At 29.0% G+C, this 19,933-nt stretch overlaps 1 protein-coding gene across 8 annotated transcripts in view; it reads right to left on the reverse strand.

The window, feature by feature from the left end:
- LOC123297343 (rap guanine nucleotide exchange factor 6) overlaps positions 1-19,933 on the reverse strand; it is a 75,297-nt gene that overhangs the window by 6,609 nt on the left and 48,755 nt on the right. For 7 of the 8 annotated variants that reach the window (XM_044878969.1, XM_044878966.1, XM_044878967.1 and 4 more), the window contains 13 exons: positions 16,302-16,377; positions 9,839-9,952; positions 7,852-8,079; positions 6,749-6,904; positions 5,394-5,638; positions 5,023-5,146; positions 3,908-4,501; positions 3,504-3,781; positions 2,962-3,103; positions 2,164-2,514; positions 1,883-2,084; positions 1,187-1,398; positions 530-773 (listed from right to left, as the gene is read on the reverse strand). In XM_044878969.1, the coding sequence (XP_044734904.1) occupies positions 530-773; positions 1,187-1,398; positions 1,883-2,084; positions 2,164-2,514; positions 2,962-3,103; positions 3,504-3,781; positions 3,908-4,501; positions 5,023-5,146; positions 5,394-5,638; positions 6,749-6,904; positions 7,852-8,079; positions 9,839-9,952; positions 16,302-16,377 (2,966 nt within the window). The remainder of the gene's footprint in view (positions 1-529; positions 774-1,186; positions 1,399-1,882; positions 2,085-2,163; positions 2,515-2,961; positions 3,104-3,503; positions 3,782-3,907; positions 4,502-5,022; positions 5,147-5,393; positions 5,639-6,748; positions 6,905-7,851; positions 8,080-9,838; positions 9,953-16,301; positions 16,378-19,933) is intronic. The other variant, XM_044878962.1, reaches the window with a different exon arrangement.

The raw sequence follows: 19,933 nt of genomic DNA on the forward strand, positions 1-19,933 counted from the left end.
TATATTAAGTTTAGTTCCAAGTTTGTAACGCTTAAAAATATTGATGCTACGAAAAAAAAAATTTGGTATAGGTGTTCATAGAATCAGCATGTTATCAGCGAAAATCAATAGATTCTCCAAAAAACCGCCTTTTTTTAAAATTTTTTTAAAAAACTCGCCAAAAAGATCGTTCTGCTTTTGATAACATTAAGAACCCACTCCCCCATGGTTACAAAGTGGGTACCTCAAAAAGTCTAATCTCATTTTTTGAATGATATAGTGGTACTGGGTTATTATTAGCCATATTACATAACCTAGCGCCTTTTATCAGCGAAAATCAATAGACCGCCTTTTTTAAACAGTCCGCTAAAAAAATTCGTTCTGTTTTTGACAACAATAAGAACCCATCCTCCATGGTTACAAAGTGGGTACCTCAAAATTGCTAATTTCGTTTTTTGGCTGATAGGGGTACTGACCAATTAATCAGTATACTTTGATTACGAGCATATACGTCTACGGCACCTATATAAAAATACATAAAATGTATTACCTGACTGATGTGTACCAATATTTGTAGTTAATTGATTAAGTGCAACCATTGCTGAACTAGGTGGTTGACCTCCAAGTTCTAACATTGTTAATAGATCATATTGACTGCTACACATATTTGTTAAAGATCTCACTTCCTTTGCAATCATACGTAATTTTTCAAAATTTATTAATCCATCAACTTTTGTATCGTTCCCAAGATGAATAAAAGTTAGATCTTTCTTAACGACTGGATAGAATGGAATCTAAAAACAAACATAATTCAAATTAAATACACAGGGTGTCCTTTTTAAAATAACTGATACCGCGGACGGAATTGGTTACACCTTAACCAACTGAGCTAATAGGGTGACTAGATTTTTACTATCAATTACAGTCTTATTATTCGGTTTACAAAAAAATGTTTGTATATTTTTAAAGAACAACTTTCTAATTTAAAGCGTTAATCTAATGTTTGTCAGTTATGATTCAGAGTGAGGTTTTAATTGAAACTGAAAACTTAGATCGATAAGCATTTTCCCGATTAAATTTATTTATCGGGTTTCAAGCATATGTTAACTTCTTGTAATATAAAAGCATCCTGTATAATGAAAGAATAATATCTTTCTTTTTTTAATTCGGTGGTTTTGTAACACTCAGTATAAATAATATTACTTACAATTGGTGGTTGGGCTTGTTCGGAACTAACAAGTTGCCTATACTTTGACATATTTCTAGATGGATCCATCAATTGTTGAAGATCCAAAAATGCACGTTGGTATTTGCTTGGAAGACGTTCCCAAGTTTGTCGTAATCGTGACACAGCACCATGTCCTAATCCAGATACTATTGCGAACATTGAATTGAAATTTTTACACTCTTTGCATTGCCCTTGAAAAATAAAAAATTCATTGTGTTTAAATCGATATTTAATTCATTAAATTTTTTTAAATAAACAGATTTAACGGTTATCAAGCACACATTTTAAATCTGTTTAATATAATGATTTTTAACCCCCAAAACAAAAAAAGGGGTGTTATAAGTTTGGTCGCTATGTGTGTGTGTCTGTCTGTCTGTCTGTGGAATCGTAGTGCCTAAACAGATGAACCGATTTTGATTTTTGTTTTGTTTTGTTTGAAAGGTACTTTAATGGAGAGTGTTCTTAGCTATTTTTCAAATTCGTGTTTAGAGTACTCGGAACAACTAAAAAATGGAGAACCATCCTCAAAATCGTTTTAGTTTAGAGAAGGCTCTAAGGAAAAAAGTAATTTAATGGATAATGTTCCATGCTTCCAGTGCGAGTTTAGTGTTCTCACCAAAAATTTGCCGGGGTTTTTTGTTAATTTTGTAAATTTCACTTGTTGATGATACTTACTTGCAACTTTTATAAATTGTTTGATGATTTTCGATCGTCGAACTACATTTGATTCTCTACACACTTCCGTTACCACCCAAAACATTTCACGATTTACTAATTCTGCAAATTGTCCAAGCATTGGTGTGCCATATTTGGAGTTTAATTCAAATAAATCGTCTATATATTCTGTTGATTCAATTTGTCTAAACACACTGAAATCCTAGAAGTAAAACAAAGAACGTAAACAAGTTTTTTTACTCTAAAATAATTTTGGATTGTGTTTATGTAATTAAATTTACCTGTAATGTTAATTGAATGGCAACTTCAACAGCATTCAACTGTAGAAAATGTACGGCTGATTCGCGTACAAGTTCTGCAGCAAGTTCATCAGGTACTAAAGTTTCTGTAATTCCATTTGTTTTTAAATAATATCTACTGCTAAGTCCAATTAATTCAGCTAAATTTTGTAATTGATCAGGAAGTCGTTTCTGTTTGATAGCATGACCATCACTTACACTCACTTCACATAATGAATAATTCGAACTTGGTTCTGTCATTCCAAATTCTTGTAAAGCTAACATAACAACTTCATGGGCAGTAGTCTCTTTATGTATCAATAAATATTTACAACTTTGATCTGGTCTGTACACCTATATCAGGAAATTAAAATATCACTCATTTATTATTATTATTCATTTTATATAATTTAGCTTGAATGGGATATATCTCAAAACTAATTAAAAGAGTAGAGTTAATCTAACTAAGCAAAAATATAGAAAATAAAATTTACTACAATTTATCATAATATAATTCAGTAAAATTAAACATTGAACATTGCATCAAATCAGGTATGTTGTTTGTTAAGTAAAGGAAATATTACAATACAACTTTGCTTATTATAAAGATTTCAATTAGATTAACATTAATTGAAATATGCTCAAAATTACAAACGTTAATTAACGAAGCTCTATCTCGTTAATGGTACATTAGATTCAAAAACTGCTGCTTAACTTTCTTCTTAGAATTTATTCTTTTGTAATATGTTCTTTTATTGCGATAGTTTTGATAGTTTTATTATTATCTTTCATAAATCATACCTTTAAGACATGTTCTGGATAATCTGTACATCTGATATCATCGTAACATAATGACATTAAATCAGGATTGCTTTGAGATTGATACAAAGCACCAGGTAATGGTGCTGGATTTAAAGAATCTTGCATTGAATCATTATTGCTGCTGAAAATAAATAAAATCCATTTATTATTAATAAGGAATCGGCAACTTTATCAAATCATTCAAAATTATGGAGATAGATTAACAAAAAAAATAAAAATAAAAATATAATTAGGAAAGTCAGGATGAAGAGTTAATAGGGGTACCTTTCGGTCCCAATTCTCACTATTTTATATATACAGTGCACCCTGGTTAAGTGAGACATCAAGGAACCTCCTTTATCTCACTTATAGAGGTATTCCATTTACCCAGTGTCTAAGATATCCACGTAAAAATAAATATCTGTCTCATCTACAGAGGGTTAGATTGGCTACATTTGATAACATCAACAGCGTTACTCAAACTGAGAGAGAGTGCTTAATGTTTTTAAAAATTTAAATATGTATAGTTTTAAGTTACTTACTTGATCATATTTTTTGGCAAAATGTTTATTTTCATCAAAGCTTTTTGTAATCTACGTTTAGGTCCAAGTGTCATAAAACTTTTTACAGATTTTTCTTTGTGTGGGCTGTGCATAACAACAGAAGGTCTTGAAGGACTATCGTGATTACTTCCTGGTATGATTATTCCTGCTGCATCTACACTCGATAACCGAGCTCTTGGATCGGCTTGTAATCGTGATATTTCTGAAATTTTTCTACTTCTAGGTCTTGGAGAATTATCAGGTGTATTTAACATTTCCTATAACATAACAAGGTAAATTAAAAAACCTTCGAATAATACAAAATTGTTCGACTGTGTTGATTGTGAACTTTCTAGAATGTAGATACTCAAAATAGAGTGAGTTTAAATGCAAATAATTCTTACCTTAAAGTTAAATAAGTTTGACTTGACTGTTATACTTAAATGCGTAGTCCCTCTAAGAATTTCTAAAGCTTTCGCATGACTAACATGTTCAAAACTTTGTCCATTCACATCCAATATTTGATCACCACGTTTCAATCCTAATTTCTCAGCTTTTGATTGTTTATCAACTTTCGATATGAATATACCAAAATTTCGATCATAACCACCTAATATTTGAAAATTTAGAACCTCATCACGACTCGGCCGTGCTAATACAACGTTTCGAATACGTGCTTTTGCAGCACATGATATATTTAGTAACCTTAATTGATCTGCCATTTTTTCATCTTCTAAACGTTGTTCAAATGCCTCTAAGAATTCAATCATATTTGGATCTGTTTCAAAATCAGTAAAATGATTGTTGACCCATAGTAATACGACTCGTGTGACTCGATCTCGTATTTCTGGTTCATCAAACCATTTTAATAATTTATTGGCTACATGTAATGGTGATGAAATAAACGTTCTGTGCGTTAATAAAAAATCTTCAACGTACGTAGGATCCGTTAATGAATTTTCTAATATTAATTGTAACATTAATCGTTCTGGTGTCCCCTAAAAATTTAAAAAATAATTGTTAAATACAAGCAAATATTGAATAATGAATATTAAACTATCTTTGTTTAATATACTCAGTTCTTGCTAATGTGTAAGAGCAAGACCATGTTTCAAAAAGAAGATAATCGTTTATCGACCTTATTATAAGTCCAAGTGTGTAAGAAAAAGATTTTTCAAATTTGACTTGTTTTGATCTTGGATAATCACTACAATCTTATATATTATTATTATAGCAAGTTTTTTTCTGTCCTATCCTTATCTTCCTTATTCCTTCATCAAATTCTATGATTCACCCCTCATTTTCAAACTTATTATACCTAGGTTTGACGAAAAATATACTCACGGTCTAAAAGTGTACCGCTTAAGAAAAAACACGCTAGGCAAATAATTTGAAAGAAAAAATATCATAAATTTAAATAATAAGTTTATTAGACAAACATAAGTTTACTAGACAAAGACCCTAAATGGCCGAGCGGTCTAAGGCATTAGACTCTGACCGGTCGTGTATTTAGACTTACCCGTATAACAACGTATCCTCGATGATTTACACCTGATTCGACAGTTCCACGTAGTTCAGTTACTAAAACTACTTGACCATTTTCTTCAAGTCGCCTTGTATTTTCTTCTCCTTGATGTTGAATTCTACAATAAAATAAGTAATTAGTGAAACATAATTTGGATTGTTGAATAAAAAATTATTATAAGTTTTTAAAAAATCTTTTCTATGTATTATCGTAGATAAATAACACGGAAGAGAATACAATTAAATATAAATCAGCTAAAATAAAATAGATGGAGTAACAGTAACTCGTATGTTTAGGCGCACATCTGTCAAAATCCATGTGAAAGTTGATATTTTTTATAGAATTTTGTATTTGATTGTACATACCTGTAATAATCAGTTTGAGTGATACAAACAAATTGACAATCATCACATTTGGTACGCATAACACCCTTATGATATAATTTTTCCATTGTTGGTAGAATTCCAAATGAATCACCTAATCCTAAGGTTCGTGGTGGTTCACCAGCTATACAAACTTCTACACTACCATTCACTAAAACACTCCATGAATCCAATTCTTCACGATCATTCATCACAATTGTACCGGCCTTCTCCACAACGGCAAATACCTTTAAAATTACATTTGTAACATTTAACATGATTTCAAAATGATCTACCAACCAAAATTAAAAAGGTAATCAATTTTTAAAGCCTATTATCAAAATAATATCGAATGACTCATTTAATTTTATCTTCTTAAGATGCTACTTTTATTTACTTTAGATCATTATCGCGCTGTACCTACACAGTGTTCCAGGATTAAACATTTACAGATATGTTTATATGAACAATTTTCATCAATATCAAAATGGTTCGGTAAATGTTTTGTGTTCGAGAAATTTTTGCAAAATTGTAAAAGATCGCCAAGAAAAAAACTAAAGTGCCTAAAAACAAAATAAACGTCACTAAACTCTCTAAGTATAAATTTTTATCAGTGGCCATCAATTGTCGACTTACAAGTACAAGTTCGTTAATCAAAGTTATAGAAAAGTAAATTTTACAGTTTATTATCGTATTCTTGAAAGTATTTTTTCGGTAACTTTAATATTTATGGAGACATTACGTTCAAAATTTATATAATAAAAAATTTTCAGAACATTAAACTAGTACAAGAATATTTGACTAGGTTACATCTCATTTTCAGCCGAAAACAAATCTTCAGCCTCGATCTCAGTTTCGGCCGAAACCTATCGATTACTACATTAAACGTAAATATCTTAATAAATGTCAAGTTAGTTAAGAGTTTAGAGCATGACTTGTAGTTGATTTTATTTTCTACAGCTTTGCCTATTATAGAAATTTCAATTTGACTAATATTAATAGAGTAATTCTCAAAATTAGAAATGATAATAAACAAAACTGCGTCTCTATTTGAATGGAAATTCAATGGAGAATTGCTTATGTTTTCTTGTGTTTGTAGTTATCTGGAACACTCTGTATATTTCAAGCAAAAGCAGTAAGAATTTTGCAAATGGCCTCTGAAAAGTTTTTACCATTTTCGTCATAAATTTTCCCTATTTTATTTCATTGTAGTCTTTCCATTTTCTTCAACCGCTTATTTTTACGACTTGAATATAAATTTGGTACACGAACAGTAGCACAAAATTTTAAATGAAAGCTTCTGTAGAAGTAACACCCGGTAGTATTATACAAAGTTTAAACTATTTTATTGTACTTACCATAACTTGGCAAAGAGCTCTTCTCACGGCCAGAGTCATATTGGTAAATGCTTTTAAATGTTGCGTAAATTCTAACAATGTTTCGATATCCTCTTCTGATCGTTCTGATGGATCTTTTTCTAAACATTCTCGAACCGTATCACGTACTGTCAAACTCTGCAAAAATAAAATAAATTAATATTGCTATGGATATAAATATTAAATTATAAAAGATAATTAATGAGAACTCTAGTCGGGTGGTAATTGACTTGGTCATTTGACATTCCCTGACTTTTTTTATGATGAATACAAAAACGGTTAGAAACTGTTATTGTATTCATCATAATTTGAAATTTTCCTATTCGAAAAATACAAAATTACTCTTTACCTCGCATTCTGAAAAAAAAATTGACTATAAGGTAAATCGAACCGTATTTTAAATCTAGCGTATATTGCATTTTTACATGGAGTCAGTGGCGGATTAGCCATATAATAAGTAGCTAATGATACAGATCCCTCGCAATTGGACCCGCAGACCAAGCGAAAAGAAAGTTTTTGATGAGAGCATCGATAAGGGACGCGGTGGATTAGCGAAGGTTAAAAATAGTGGTAAACTCGTTCACTAAAAAAGAGAGAGGATAATGAAATGCAGACAAGTTTCTCTCTTTATTGATTGGACAGGCACCGCGTTGGCTATTAAAACCTTATTTGTTACGCCTTTAACCGTTTGACAACTTAGACGGTGGTTGCGGGGTCGAATCTAGGCAGCGGCAGTCTGATTAATTACAATTAATTGGGCGGTAAATTTAAGTAAACCCACTTCCATCATACAAATTTAATTGTATATTCCGATGTAGTTTAAAATAAATAGAGTAAAAATAATGATGCGGGTGGCATCTGTTATAGATGGATGCCTGAAAAACGGAGGCTAAGTCCCATTATTATTATTATTGTAGTGTACGTAAATATGAATATGTTTTTTTAGACTTGATTGTAACGGACATACTACCTTAAACAGAACAATTTATTTAACGACAGTTAAAGACTTTTGAGACAGACAGGTTGCATAATATTTGTGGGTTTGGGTGTATTAATTTAGACTTAACTAGTTCGTTGATACTTACATCCATACTCTCTGCAAGATCATCATCTTCATCGCTATCAACTATGCTCTCAACAATGCCGGTGAGATCTAAAAGACCATCATCAGTTTCACCAAGTTCACTGTGTGTAGATGCCATTGTATCTGAGCCACTGTATGCTGAGCTTGTATCTGAGCTATGTGAACCACGACTACATTTTTGATACAATCCCATAGTATTGCCAATAACTCCACGGCCTCCACCGCCAAACTAAAATTAAAAAGAAAATTATTATTTAATGCTTTTAATTTTCTTATGATATTGTAGGTGTACTGTGATATTGGAAAATTTTGTAAGAAACTTAAAAATTTGTCTATCATATAAAAACTTCCAGTATAAACAGTCCAGTATAAGACGACGCTGATGTATTAAAATTATTCAAATCAGCATTAATTTTAATTCCCGTGGTAAATTCATCAGTTTTTGTGCTGAATATAACATAAAAAGAAAGGTACGAAAAACTTTTTATTATAACTCCGTCAATTTTCATTTTACTTTAAAAGCGTTTTTCAATTATTTGACGTTAAATACTCCGAATTTCAATCGAAAATAACTCGAGAAGTATTGACTTTTCGAAATATACTTAAATGACTTTTTTTGATTAAAATTCATCCTCTTATCGATTCCCGTTGTCATTTTTAACATAAACTTTTCCATCCCCGAGAAGGGGTGGCTTCCACCTCCTGGACAAGATCGCACAAATTGTTGTTTTTAACTTCTTTAAGTAAGCTTTAAACAATGCAGTCGAACAGTTTTTGTAAAGATTCATTGACTATCTCTGGATTCCGAAATTTTAACATATTTGTACCTTACGGCTCTCTATTATAAAGAGTCTAAAAAAGTAGTCATTTCTGATGATTTTTGGGGAGTAATTTTCAGTGGATTGTTGATATTTTGGTACTTAAGATTTTTAACGCCACCGCGCAGATCCTTCTTGACACTTCTTCAATATCAACCTAACCTCTTACTTTTACATTTTAAACAATATCAGACAGAAAAATCGCTCCCATATGTAAGACGTTCTTCATCCCTTCCTAATTTCTACAAAGAAAGGAATATTTGAAATTCAGTCTTCTTAAAATAGCTTTCGAAAATGTTACATGTTTTCGTACCAATAGAGAAAGATACCACCACCGGTAAAATAGTCATAATCCTTTGAAATAAACTCGAAATTTCGTGAAAAAAAGTATCAAAACTTCTTTTTTTATCGATTACGAAAAATGATGACTAAAATAAAGAATCAATAATTAAATATAGTTAAAATTTCTGTTGATTTTCATATTTTTCAATAGATGAACGCTAACTTATACTGCACTAACACAAACAATTAACCAATTCAAACATAATACAAAATAATAAATAATAGTTAGTGGTTTTCCTTGACCTTAGAAGTTAGGAGTCAAACACATGAATATGATCTAATTTTAAATAGTTCCACAATACAGAAGAATGTATTCATCAAGTTCATTCAATTGTGAACTAACTGTAAGTGATTCGCATTCAAATTTTAAAATCTTTCTATTTTTACAAGCTTTTATTTAACTGGCAATGTTTTTTAGTTTATTTAGCACATATCTTGCAAGCAAAATGAAAATCCCTTTCGTTTATCGGATCTTGAATTTTAACATGTTGTTTCAGTTCCGAAAGGCACCATAATTGTGTTGTTTTTTTAAAAGCTTCTAATTTATAAAAAAAAATAATGCAAACACTGACTTTCAAAATTTTCTATACATGGTATTTCAACAATTAACTCAAGTCAATTATTTGTTTTCACTTGTGTTTTTTTCAATAATTTTAAATAGACATTTACTATACCATTTACATGTAAACAATTGAAAATTAGATATATCTTAAACAAAACGCAATTTATTTATTGCAAATTTTATAAGATAACAGCGCTGCGGTCGATTTAGCTGTCCCTTTTATGCTCCTTGCTAATAATGAATGATTAATTAATTATTTTACTTACAGAATCCTCAAACATGAGATTGACTGGTCTTGGTTGATGTGAGTGCTCCATGAAGTGTGTTTGTGAATTTATTGGAGTACGTAAATTTCTGGATTGATCGTCGACATAGTCAATCTGAAACAATAAATTAACTAATTAATATTTTTAAGTTGAGTTAGCTTCCTGTTACCAATCAAGTGTACCAGAATATTTGAACCAAATAAAATTCCATACTAATTTAATACAAAATTTTTACTCTTATAATATCAGGGGAAGTATTGTTTTTATGATAAAAATTTTGGTGAAAAATCATTTATTAATTATAATTGTCCAATAATTTGAACTAGTATTTACTGGAAATTTTAAAGGAAGTTTTAAAATTTTTATCGGTGTGTCTTCGTCAATCATGCTTGTACATTTAAAAACCGCTAAAATTGAGTATTGAGTAATTTGAATTAGTTGGGGAAGATTGTCCAAGTCTCACAGTGTAGTATTTATAACAAATTTCCGGACAAAATATAATGAAGGGATTTTTATGCTCAAAGTGAATTCAAAAGACTGTTTAGATGACAAAGTATCTTTTATTTGGCAATAATAAAAACATTTTTTTTGTAGTCATATTTTTCTTCAAACTGAATTATTTCATTTTCTTCTTCAATTTGCCGGCCCACATTTTTGCCGCTCCGGTTTCCTGGTCCGCCCCCCCCCCCAACCTTGTCCGGCCACTGCATGTTAAAATTCAGTAATTACGATAAACCGCTAAACGTCTTGCAGCTGTTTTGTACAAAAATTTTTTGTAAAACTAACGATTATGTAAAATATGTGATTCGGAAATCTATCGGTGACATATACACATATACATTTACATTATTATTATTATATTCATATAGTAATCAGTCTATCATTTCCGGTAATCTCGACGTTTATATTAAATAAATATAATTAAGCATTAAGATTTAATTTTAAGAAACTTGCAATTCATTCAACTTAACCATATTATATACATTATACTACTTTACGGGTCTTTTCAGTTTTTTGGACAAACAAATTTTCTAGATTTTTTGTTTTTGTAGAAACATTATTATTAATGGCAAACAAATAATATTATAAAAATATTAAAGGGTATAACAGAATTTATTTATTTTTCTTTCTCCTAAAAACGATGGCTCTAAAAGGGGTTACGAATCGGTTTCCACTTTAGCATTGTTTTCAGTGGCCAGAAACAAACAAAAAATATAAAAAAATTTTTTTAGTAATATCATCTTTTAGTACCTAAATGTCAAAAATTAGTCATAACTATAAAAACAAAAACAAAAATTGCACATGGTTTTGTGAAAAAAGAAACTGGTTTTTTGATCAAAAATTGTTGTAAAAATGGCAATAAAATAAAATTATTTATTTCTTTTACTGATTTTGGTTGGACATTTGGGGACTGAATTTAACAATTTTCAATATTTCGAGGAAAACGCGTCTTAAGTTTTTTATTCAAATTTTTTTAGAAAAAGAATGCATAAATTGTCCTGGAAATCGGCATATGTGTATAAAAAAATATTCTAGGCAACTTTTTCTAATAATTTTTTTTGATATCTCTAACCATCTCTGACTCTAGACAAAATATTTAGAATCGACTATATTTGCTTATCTGTAACCATCTCTGACGCTAGACAACATAGGTATTAAGAATCGACCCTATTTAAGTATCTTAAAAAATGTGACACATCACACTGTATGACTGTGAAAACTTCAAATCGATATTCTTATAAATAACGAAAATATGATGAGGGTGTCTTCATCTTAAATGCGACACAATTTTGAGATTATTTCCAAGCTGTATATAGTTATTGAGAGAAAGAAGCAATATGAAGCATTCGTATTATTTGAAAAACAGAACCGAAAGAGATAAAGCAAGAGTACTTTATAATTGAATGAAAAATAAAAAGTCCATTGCTGTAAAAAAGCTAAACATTGTATTCTTTTTAATTTTAATACGTAATAATAAAATCAAATAATAAAATTCCACAAAAACAAATTTATATAGAAACAAATAAAATAGTGAACAATATTTTATATAACAGTAGACTTTTTTATATCAGACCGGATATCCGTTTTCTGTAGGAGTGGAGTGGAAGTGGAGGATGAATGGATAAAAAATATATACAAATTTACAAATATTATAATAAATATGATGGATGAAATTTAAATGTTTTTATTCATGTAAATCAAATTTTTTTAAAATCCGTTTGAGTAATTGTTGAACTTTTAACAAAAAGAAAACCGACTTCAAAAGAATAACTTTTCCAAAACAAATTAATATGCACTAAAAAGTAAAAAAAATAACGATAATATAATGTAGTTAAAATTGTTGTTATTTTTGGAGTAGCAAACTGTTCTGTCAGAGTTATTTCCTTGGCTGACACCGACTCCAAAAATAACAATAATTTTAACTACATTATATTATCGTTATTTTTTTTAATTTTTGGTGCATATTAATTTGTTTTGGAAAAGTTTTACTTTTGAAGTCGGTTTTCTTTTTGTTAAAATTTTTTTTTTATTAAGCTGGTAGACCGTTTCTTATAAAAGTTAACTTCCACACTTTTACTATCTCAAGACAGTGGCAGTATACTTTACGTAACTATAATCAACTCTAATTAGTTACAAGTTGATCAAATTTCAATACTTTTCGGTTCTAATAAACTTTAAAAAGGTTAGTAACAGTCGACTTTACCTAGTAAGAGTCAACTCTTACTGGAGGCTCAACTTTTCCTGTAACATAAACACTATTGATAATATGAAAATAGGTACATGGCACGTGGACATGAAATTTGATGAACAAATCGTTGATTTGCATAACAAGTTCAGTAGACATTGCATTATTTTTATATTTATTGATATTGATATTGAATTGTAATTGAAGAATACTAAAGGTCACAGTTGTTCTATCAATTCAATTCAATTCAATGGAGACATTATTTCACTTTTTAACCGACTTCAAACCAAAAAAAAGGAGGTTCTCAATTCGACTGTACATACTTTTTTTTTTTTTAATGTTTGTTACCTCAGAACTTTTCCGAACCGACTCCAAAAAAATCAATAATTTTAACTGCATTATATTATCGTTATTTTTGTACTTTTTAGTGCATATTAATTTGTTTTGGAAAAGATTTTCTTTTGAAGTCGGTTTTCTTTTTGTTAAAAGTTTTTTTTTATATATTTTACATTTGTTTGTAATTGATGTTAGTTACAAAAACAGACTGTCTCTAAAAGATCGTGGCCACGCTCTACTCTCTATAAAAAAGAGGAATGGGATCTATATGGCGTTAAATAAATTTAAGTGTTTAATATTGAAGCATTCACAGAAACTAAATGAAGCCATTGTACAAAACATATTGTAACGATTTTTTTGGAACTGTGATCCTTATTGCACGTTCTAATTTGTTTGCTGATTGGGAGGTAAAACTAAAAAAAGTGCAACAAATAAAAACGACCCCAAAAACCGACATGTAGTTGACCTAGGCAACTAAAACTTTTTTAATCAATGTTATCAAATAAAAGAGCATGACGTGTATATTATGACGTGAAATGAGGCAGGGGGTGAAAGTGTGGATGTCGTTCAACAAAGCGGTTAGTTCACAGCTAGTCATTTTTATAATTGTTTCCCTAATATTGTCATATAACATTTATTTTTGCACATGACTTATTTGAAAATTCTTGAATATATGATTGTTTTAAACATTTTTAAATATACCAAATAAATAATAAAATACATAATATGTAATAAAATTTATGATTTATAAATAAAAAATTATAGTTAGGATCGTGTATATAGAAAGTTGAAAGTCAATAAACGATATTTATTTTTTTAATTCAGAAGAAAGTGGTCGTGTTCAAACGACCAACTTATAAATCTTAAAGTAGTTACTTGTAGCTTGTAGCTTGTTCTTTGTACATTTTTAGATAATATTTGCTTAAACAATTATTTATTTGTTATTTCATTGCTCAGATTGGAAACAATTCATAGAAAACTTGTTTAAAAATATAATTATTTAATAAAATGCACCGTAGCACAAGAAGATTCCTTATTTTTATAAAATAAGGCAAGATAAAAGTGAAATTTATTATTCAAGGAAATTATATTTTAATTAGAAATTATTTTTTTACAGGCTAATGAACTGCGTAAATAAATATAAGATATATATCAGACTCCAGCCGACGACAATTTGAAATTGACTTCGTCCATCCCGGTGTTAGTCATAAATATTATTTGAGAATAAAATAATTTCTGTAAATGGTAGATCAGAGGGCTGTGATGTTAAGCAAATTTTGTTAGATCTAGGTTTACAACAAACTACTTTTTAACCCCCGAACTAAAAAAAAGGGGTGTTGTAAGTTTGACCGCGTGTTTGTGTCTGTGGCATCGTAGCGCCTAAGCGGATGAACCGATTTTAATTTTTTTTTGGGTGTCATTTGAAAGATAATTTAACGGGGAGTGTTCTTAGCTATGTTTCAAGTGCGAGATTAGTGTTCCGTACTCGAAAAAACTAAAAAAATTGGCGATGATCTTCAAAATCGATTCAGTTTGGAAAAGGCATGACATATAATTTTAAAATATGAATAATTGCTATGGAATTGAATGGTCAAATACAACAGAGGTCACAGGTCAAATATGAAGAAAATTTTTTACAGATTCAGTTTATGGAAAAAAAAACATTACCTTAGGGCTCTTTCCAAAAAGAAAACATAAAAAATTTTGGTTTTGAACGTTAAACGTCAAAAACTAGTCAAATTGACGTATAAATTTTATCTTTTACAATATTTTTAAAGCATTAAAAAACATTTACGTGATACAAATATTATTTTTATTTATAACATTAATTTTATTCATAACTTACTAAAGATTTAAATTCAATGAATATAAAATAGTTGACAACTTGAATAGTCATGTGACGGCCGAACTACTTCGGTACAAAAATCGACTAGAAAATTTTAAAATGAAAAACACAAAATATTATAGAGGAATATTATTTATATGAAATTGAAGGAAATCACATTTTGATAGGGCAATAAACTGGTCTTCAAATTCTGAGTAAATAGTAAATAATATTATTTATATTAATTTATATTTTTATACCATGTATATATGAAATATACATAGTATATTAAGTTTAGTCCCAAGTTTGTAACGCTTAAAAATAATGATGCCAGGAAAAAAATTTTGCCATAGGTGTTCATAAAATCACCTAATTAGTCCATTTCCGGTTGTCCGTCCGTCTGTGGACAGGATAACTCAAAAACGAAAAAAGATATCGAGTTGAAACTTTTACAGCGTACTCAGGACGTAAAAAGTGAGGTCAAGCTCGTAAATGAGCATCATAGGTCAATTGGGTCTTGGATCCGTAGGATCCATCTTGTAAACCGTTAGAGATAGAACAAAAGTTTAAATGTAAAAAATGTTCCTTATCCAAAATTAAACAACTTTTATTTGAAACATTTTTTTGTAAACATCACTGTTTACCCGTGAGGGCGCCAATTAGGCGGAAATTTTATAATATGTACTATACTTGATAATCAGTTATGTATGTGTAACATGTTTGTATGTGTAATGTGATAAAGAAATCAACACTGACTATGAATGGTATTTCAACAATTAACTCAGTCAATTGTTTGTTTTCACTTGTATAAGATGTATATTTGAATGCATACATGTGCGTTCAATTAAATGTAATATGTTGTATCTGTATCGTATGTTATGTTGACGTAATTGTGTGGAAAAATATTATCTCTTCGATTATGATCATGACACTGTGACGTCATTTCACTAGCGTTCTACTAGTACTACATAACGAATTACGAACGACTGATGGACTAACTGTTATAATATTAATTATGTAAGTTCAGTTCATCTGTTTACAGAATAAATATTACGTCCGTCTATTTTACATTCTACATTCTAATTATAAAAAATGCAACACGCAGAAACTAGTCTTAGCGAATTTTTTGAAATGAAGTAGAAAGCTGCACACATTATACACGCAAACTTATAATAGGGTATTCCACTACTTGCTAAAATACTTGTTGATTTTGCTAATAAAAAGCCACCAAAAATTTATTTCGGAAAAATACTCACGCTTTCTTGCCAAAAACTTAAATTAAATTTTAAACCTTTTTTAAACTGTCAAAAACGGGGGCATCCAATTTGATGACGTAATATCGGTATCATTATACAAAATAACACAAATAAGTTTGAGAGATATATTCATAGACATCTGATTAAAAGAAATATGAATACCTATTGTCTATGTATATATTATACCCAGCTGTCTACACTGAACTAACTGATGGTCTATGGCTCATACCGATATGACATCACAGCAGGATTTGCCCGCGTTTTAGGTCACGTGATATACAATTTAAAAATTACGATTTTTAATTTTAATATTTTAAAAGAAAACTGTGCCTTTAGAATGATTTAAAATATTTTACTTACCACAATCATCTCAGATGGTTCCAGAACAAAGCACTCATTTGGTCGCCGAGCACTCCCACCAGATCTTTTCCCAAAACTGTAACAACAAACAAAAATAAAATTAATTTTTAGTTAATTTACAAGAAAGTTTAGTTTATTTCATTTTGTTATTTCGAAAAAAAAATCAATATTAACTAATATTTTTTCGATAATATAAAAAAAACGAAAATCACCGAAGCTGCTAAGGATTTTTAAATTAATTTTGACCTGACTTGACAAATTCATTGTTGAGAAATGAGCGTGAATTACGTTACATCTTGTACAATAAAAATTATAATAAATGATAAGCTATTAAATATGTTGTATATGATGGTAATTGAATTAGTAGTTCATTGATTTGAATATGTATTCATTCATTTGACCGATATCATCATAGATAGCAATTTAAAGGGTTGTTTTCATATTCATAATAGACTTATAGGTAGTACCTACAGCTACAGCTACAGCTACAATCAATACCAGTCACAGTCAATAAAGAATAGTCAAGTGTGAGATGGACTCCACAGTCGTGGTGCGTACACAATATTTAATTTGACGCCATTCATACAGAGTGGGTCATTTTAATTTATAATTGCTATAAGCTCCTTTTGTAGTTAACCAATCAAAAAATAAACAAAAATTGTACACTTTGATGTGGGGCATCATGTTCTGACATCAGATTGGACCTAGTTCTTCAGGTTGCTTTAATAACCAATTTAGATGCTAAGCGGTAAGAGATAAAATAACACTTTAAATTGGAAAATTGATCCTTATAAAAAAAAACTAATAACTTTTGTTTAAAACCTTTTTTCGGAAAGCGTTAGCATTGCATTTCATCGAAAGAAAATATGCCTAAGATTTATTTTCGATAAAATGTAATAATAAGATATTTTTAAATCGCAATTCTTCTGAAAACTGACGATTTTCAAAAAAATGGTTTAGATGAAAAATGTTTTTTTATGAAAATCAACTTTCATCTTTATCAAAGGAATCCGTAGAACTAAGTCCAATCTAATGACAGAACATGACGTCCTCCATCAAACTCTACAACTTTTGTTTAAGTTATTTTTTGATTGCATAACTAAGTGAACTAAGCCAATGTTTTCGTATTAAAAAATTTGACTTAATTTTCTCGAACATTTATTTGTTCCACTCCTGTATTTTCTACATTTTCCAAATATACATTAAAAAAAGTTTTTTTATTCATAATAATGAGTGTTTTTATTTACTTTACGTCAATTCCGAGACATAGGTTGTGTCGATCTGGCAGAGATAGATAAGATTGAAGCAATCAGCAAGCAGCTTTTTGATCAAGCAACGGAACCCTGAAAACGATCGTTTTATCGTTGTATTTTCCAATTAGTTCACCTCACCTAACGTAATTAATATTCGATTTAATGCATTTGAATTGATGGCCTTTATAATTGGAAACTTATTTCAACCAATAATCGACTTGTAATTACTATCAAATATGTTTTTACTATTATTTACACATTTAGCAAAAAAAAAAAAAAAAACTCACTGCATTTTTTCGTTTCCTGCCAAAGTTTGTCTAAAATGTATGTAGAGAAGATAACTCGAAAATATTGCTTCTTCAATATATTTTTGACTAAGAATATTTAGGATATAAATAAGGTTCGTTAGAGTCTTTTATTCGCAACATGCGTGAGTTTTATTGGATGCGTTCCATGGTAACGATACAATTCTTGAATTATAGAATTGTATGGATTGCATTTATGACTTACATTGAAAATTTAATATTAATGTCTCACAAATTTAAATAAATAATTATGATAATTTACATTTGAAAAATAATATTTGTGCAATTTGATTTCTTATTTTCACAATTTTTAATGAATTAATTTTCATTAATTAGTGTTTTTCAATAATTTTAATTTGACATTTTCTATAAGATTAACATGTAAAGAACTGCAAATTAGTCATAATAGCATCCTTTATCGCCAAAATTTTTCACTGGAAGCGCTGGCAGCGATTTTATTGTCCCTACCATGACTACGCACACAACGAATACCCGACTCGAAAGAAGTGGTAATGTGTTTTCCAACTAGTCAGAAATAAAATTCAAGTGAAGATTAGTAAATTGATTTTATGTGAATAATGAGAGTAAAGTTTAGAAATTGGGGGAAGCTTTCTGTCTATAATTAAAATTTGCAGGGATTTAATACGAACTTATTAAATAAAACCTTATAAAAACAGTAGATAAGTGACAAAATATTAAATAAAATTAATGAGTACAATAATTACACAAATATATAAGAATAATTAATTTTAGATGTAGCATGCCTCTGCCTGTAATTGTGACTCCCGCATTGCGTTCTGCTTGTGGATGTGATCAAGTGAAGTGGTACACTATCAATTATATTTAACATACATTTCGCGTTCTTCATAATTAATAAATATTATGAAATATTCATGTCACAAATATTTAAAAAAAATATTGCGCATATTATCATGTATTATATTATTGTATATGTTGTATTCAAATTATTATTTATAAGTAAAAGGAGTTTGTAAATTATTAACTTTACAGAATAATAGCAGAAATGATGATTTGTTCAAAATATTTTATCATATACCAGTTGAAATTGTACACAAATAACATTGGTCAACAAAATTTGATTTTTGAAATTATGTTCCTTATCGCATGTTATCGTTTCTGGTTTGGAGGTAAAACCAAAAAAAGTGCAACAAAAAACGACTAAACATATTAGCAATGAATTAGAAAAGAAAAAAACTAAGTATCACCGTCCATATAAGGGATGTAAGAGCAGGGTAGATTAAGGGTTGAAATTATTTTTATCTTATTTTCAACTTTGATGATGAATTTTGTTATAACTTCATGAATGTAGACGAAAAATAAGAATACAATTTTTCGATATGTGTCTTGGTTTTCGAAATATCGAAAGCTAAATAATTAAACAAAATTTTCAATTTTCAATATTTTGAAAATTAAGCCAGATATCGAAAAATTTTATTCTTACTTTTCGTCTTATATCGTCAAGTAATAATATAAATTTATCAGCAAAATTGAAAATATCTATTTTTAAATTTGTGCCCCCACTACCATGCTCATACATCCTTAAATTGAAAAAATTATTTAAAAAAGTGTTTCAGTTATAAATTGAACCTTGAAGTTTAAAAACTTTTACTAAAATATTGAATATTAAAAATGACTATAAATGACACTCAATTAAATTTACCATTTACACTTGCTTTAAATAAATTTGAATACATAATAATTAAATAATTATTAAAAATTAAATTTTTTGGTTTATATACATTAAGAACATAAATAATATAAATATAAATAAATAAATACGTATCTATTACCTAATTTTGTAGCACTAAATTAAATAATACAAACTATTATTTATTTATTAAAACTGTTATTATTTGTGAATTTTAATTATTATTCATTGTGTTTACAAATTAGGTTATAAAAACCACCACATTTATTTTATATTAAGGGTTATTAGAGTTCCGTACCAAACTAATTTTCATTGAAACATCAACGGAAAATTATGCACAAAAAAGTAAATAACTATTTTGAAATGAATACTTCTGTCAATGAGTTTCTTGTGAGCAAACATTTT

The sequence above is a fragment of the Chrysoperla carnea genome, chromosome 4 (genome assembly GCF_905475395.1).
Source record: "Chrysoperla carnea chromosome 4, inChrCarn1.1, whole genome shotgun sequence".
Classification (NCBI taxonomy): domain Eukaryota; kingdom Metazoa; phylum Arthropoda; class Insecta; order Neuroptera; family Chrysopidae; genus Chrysoperla; species Chrysoperla carnea.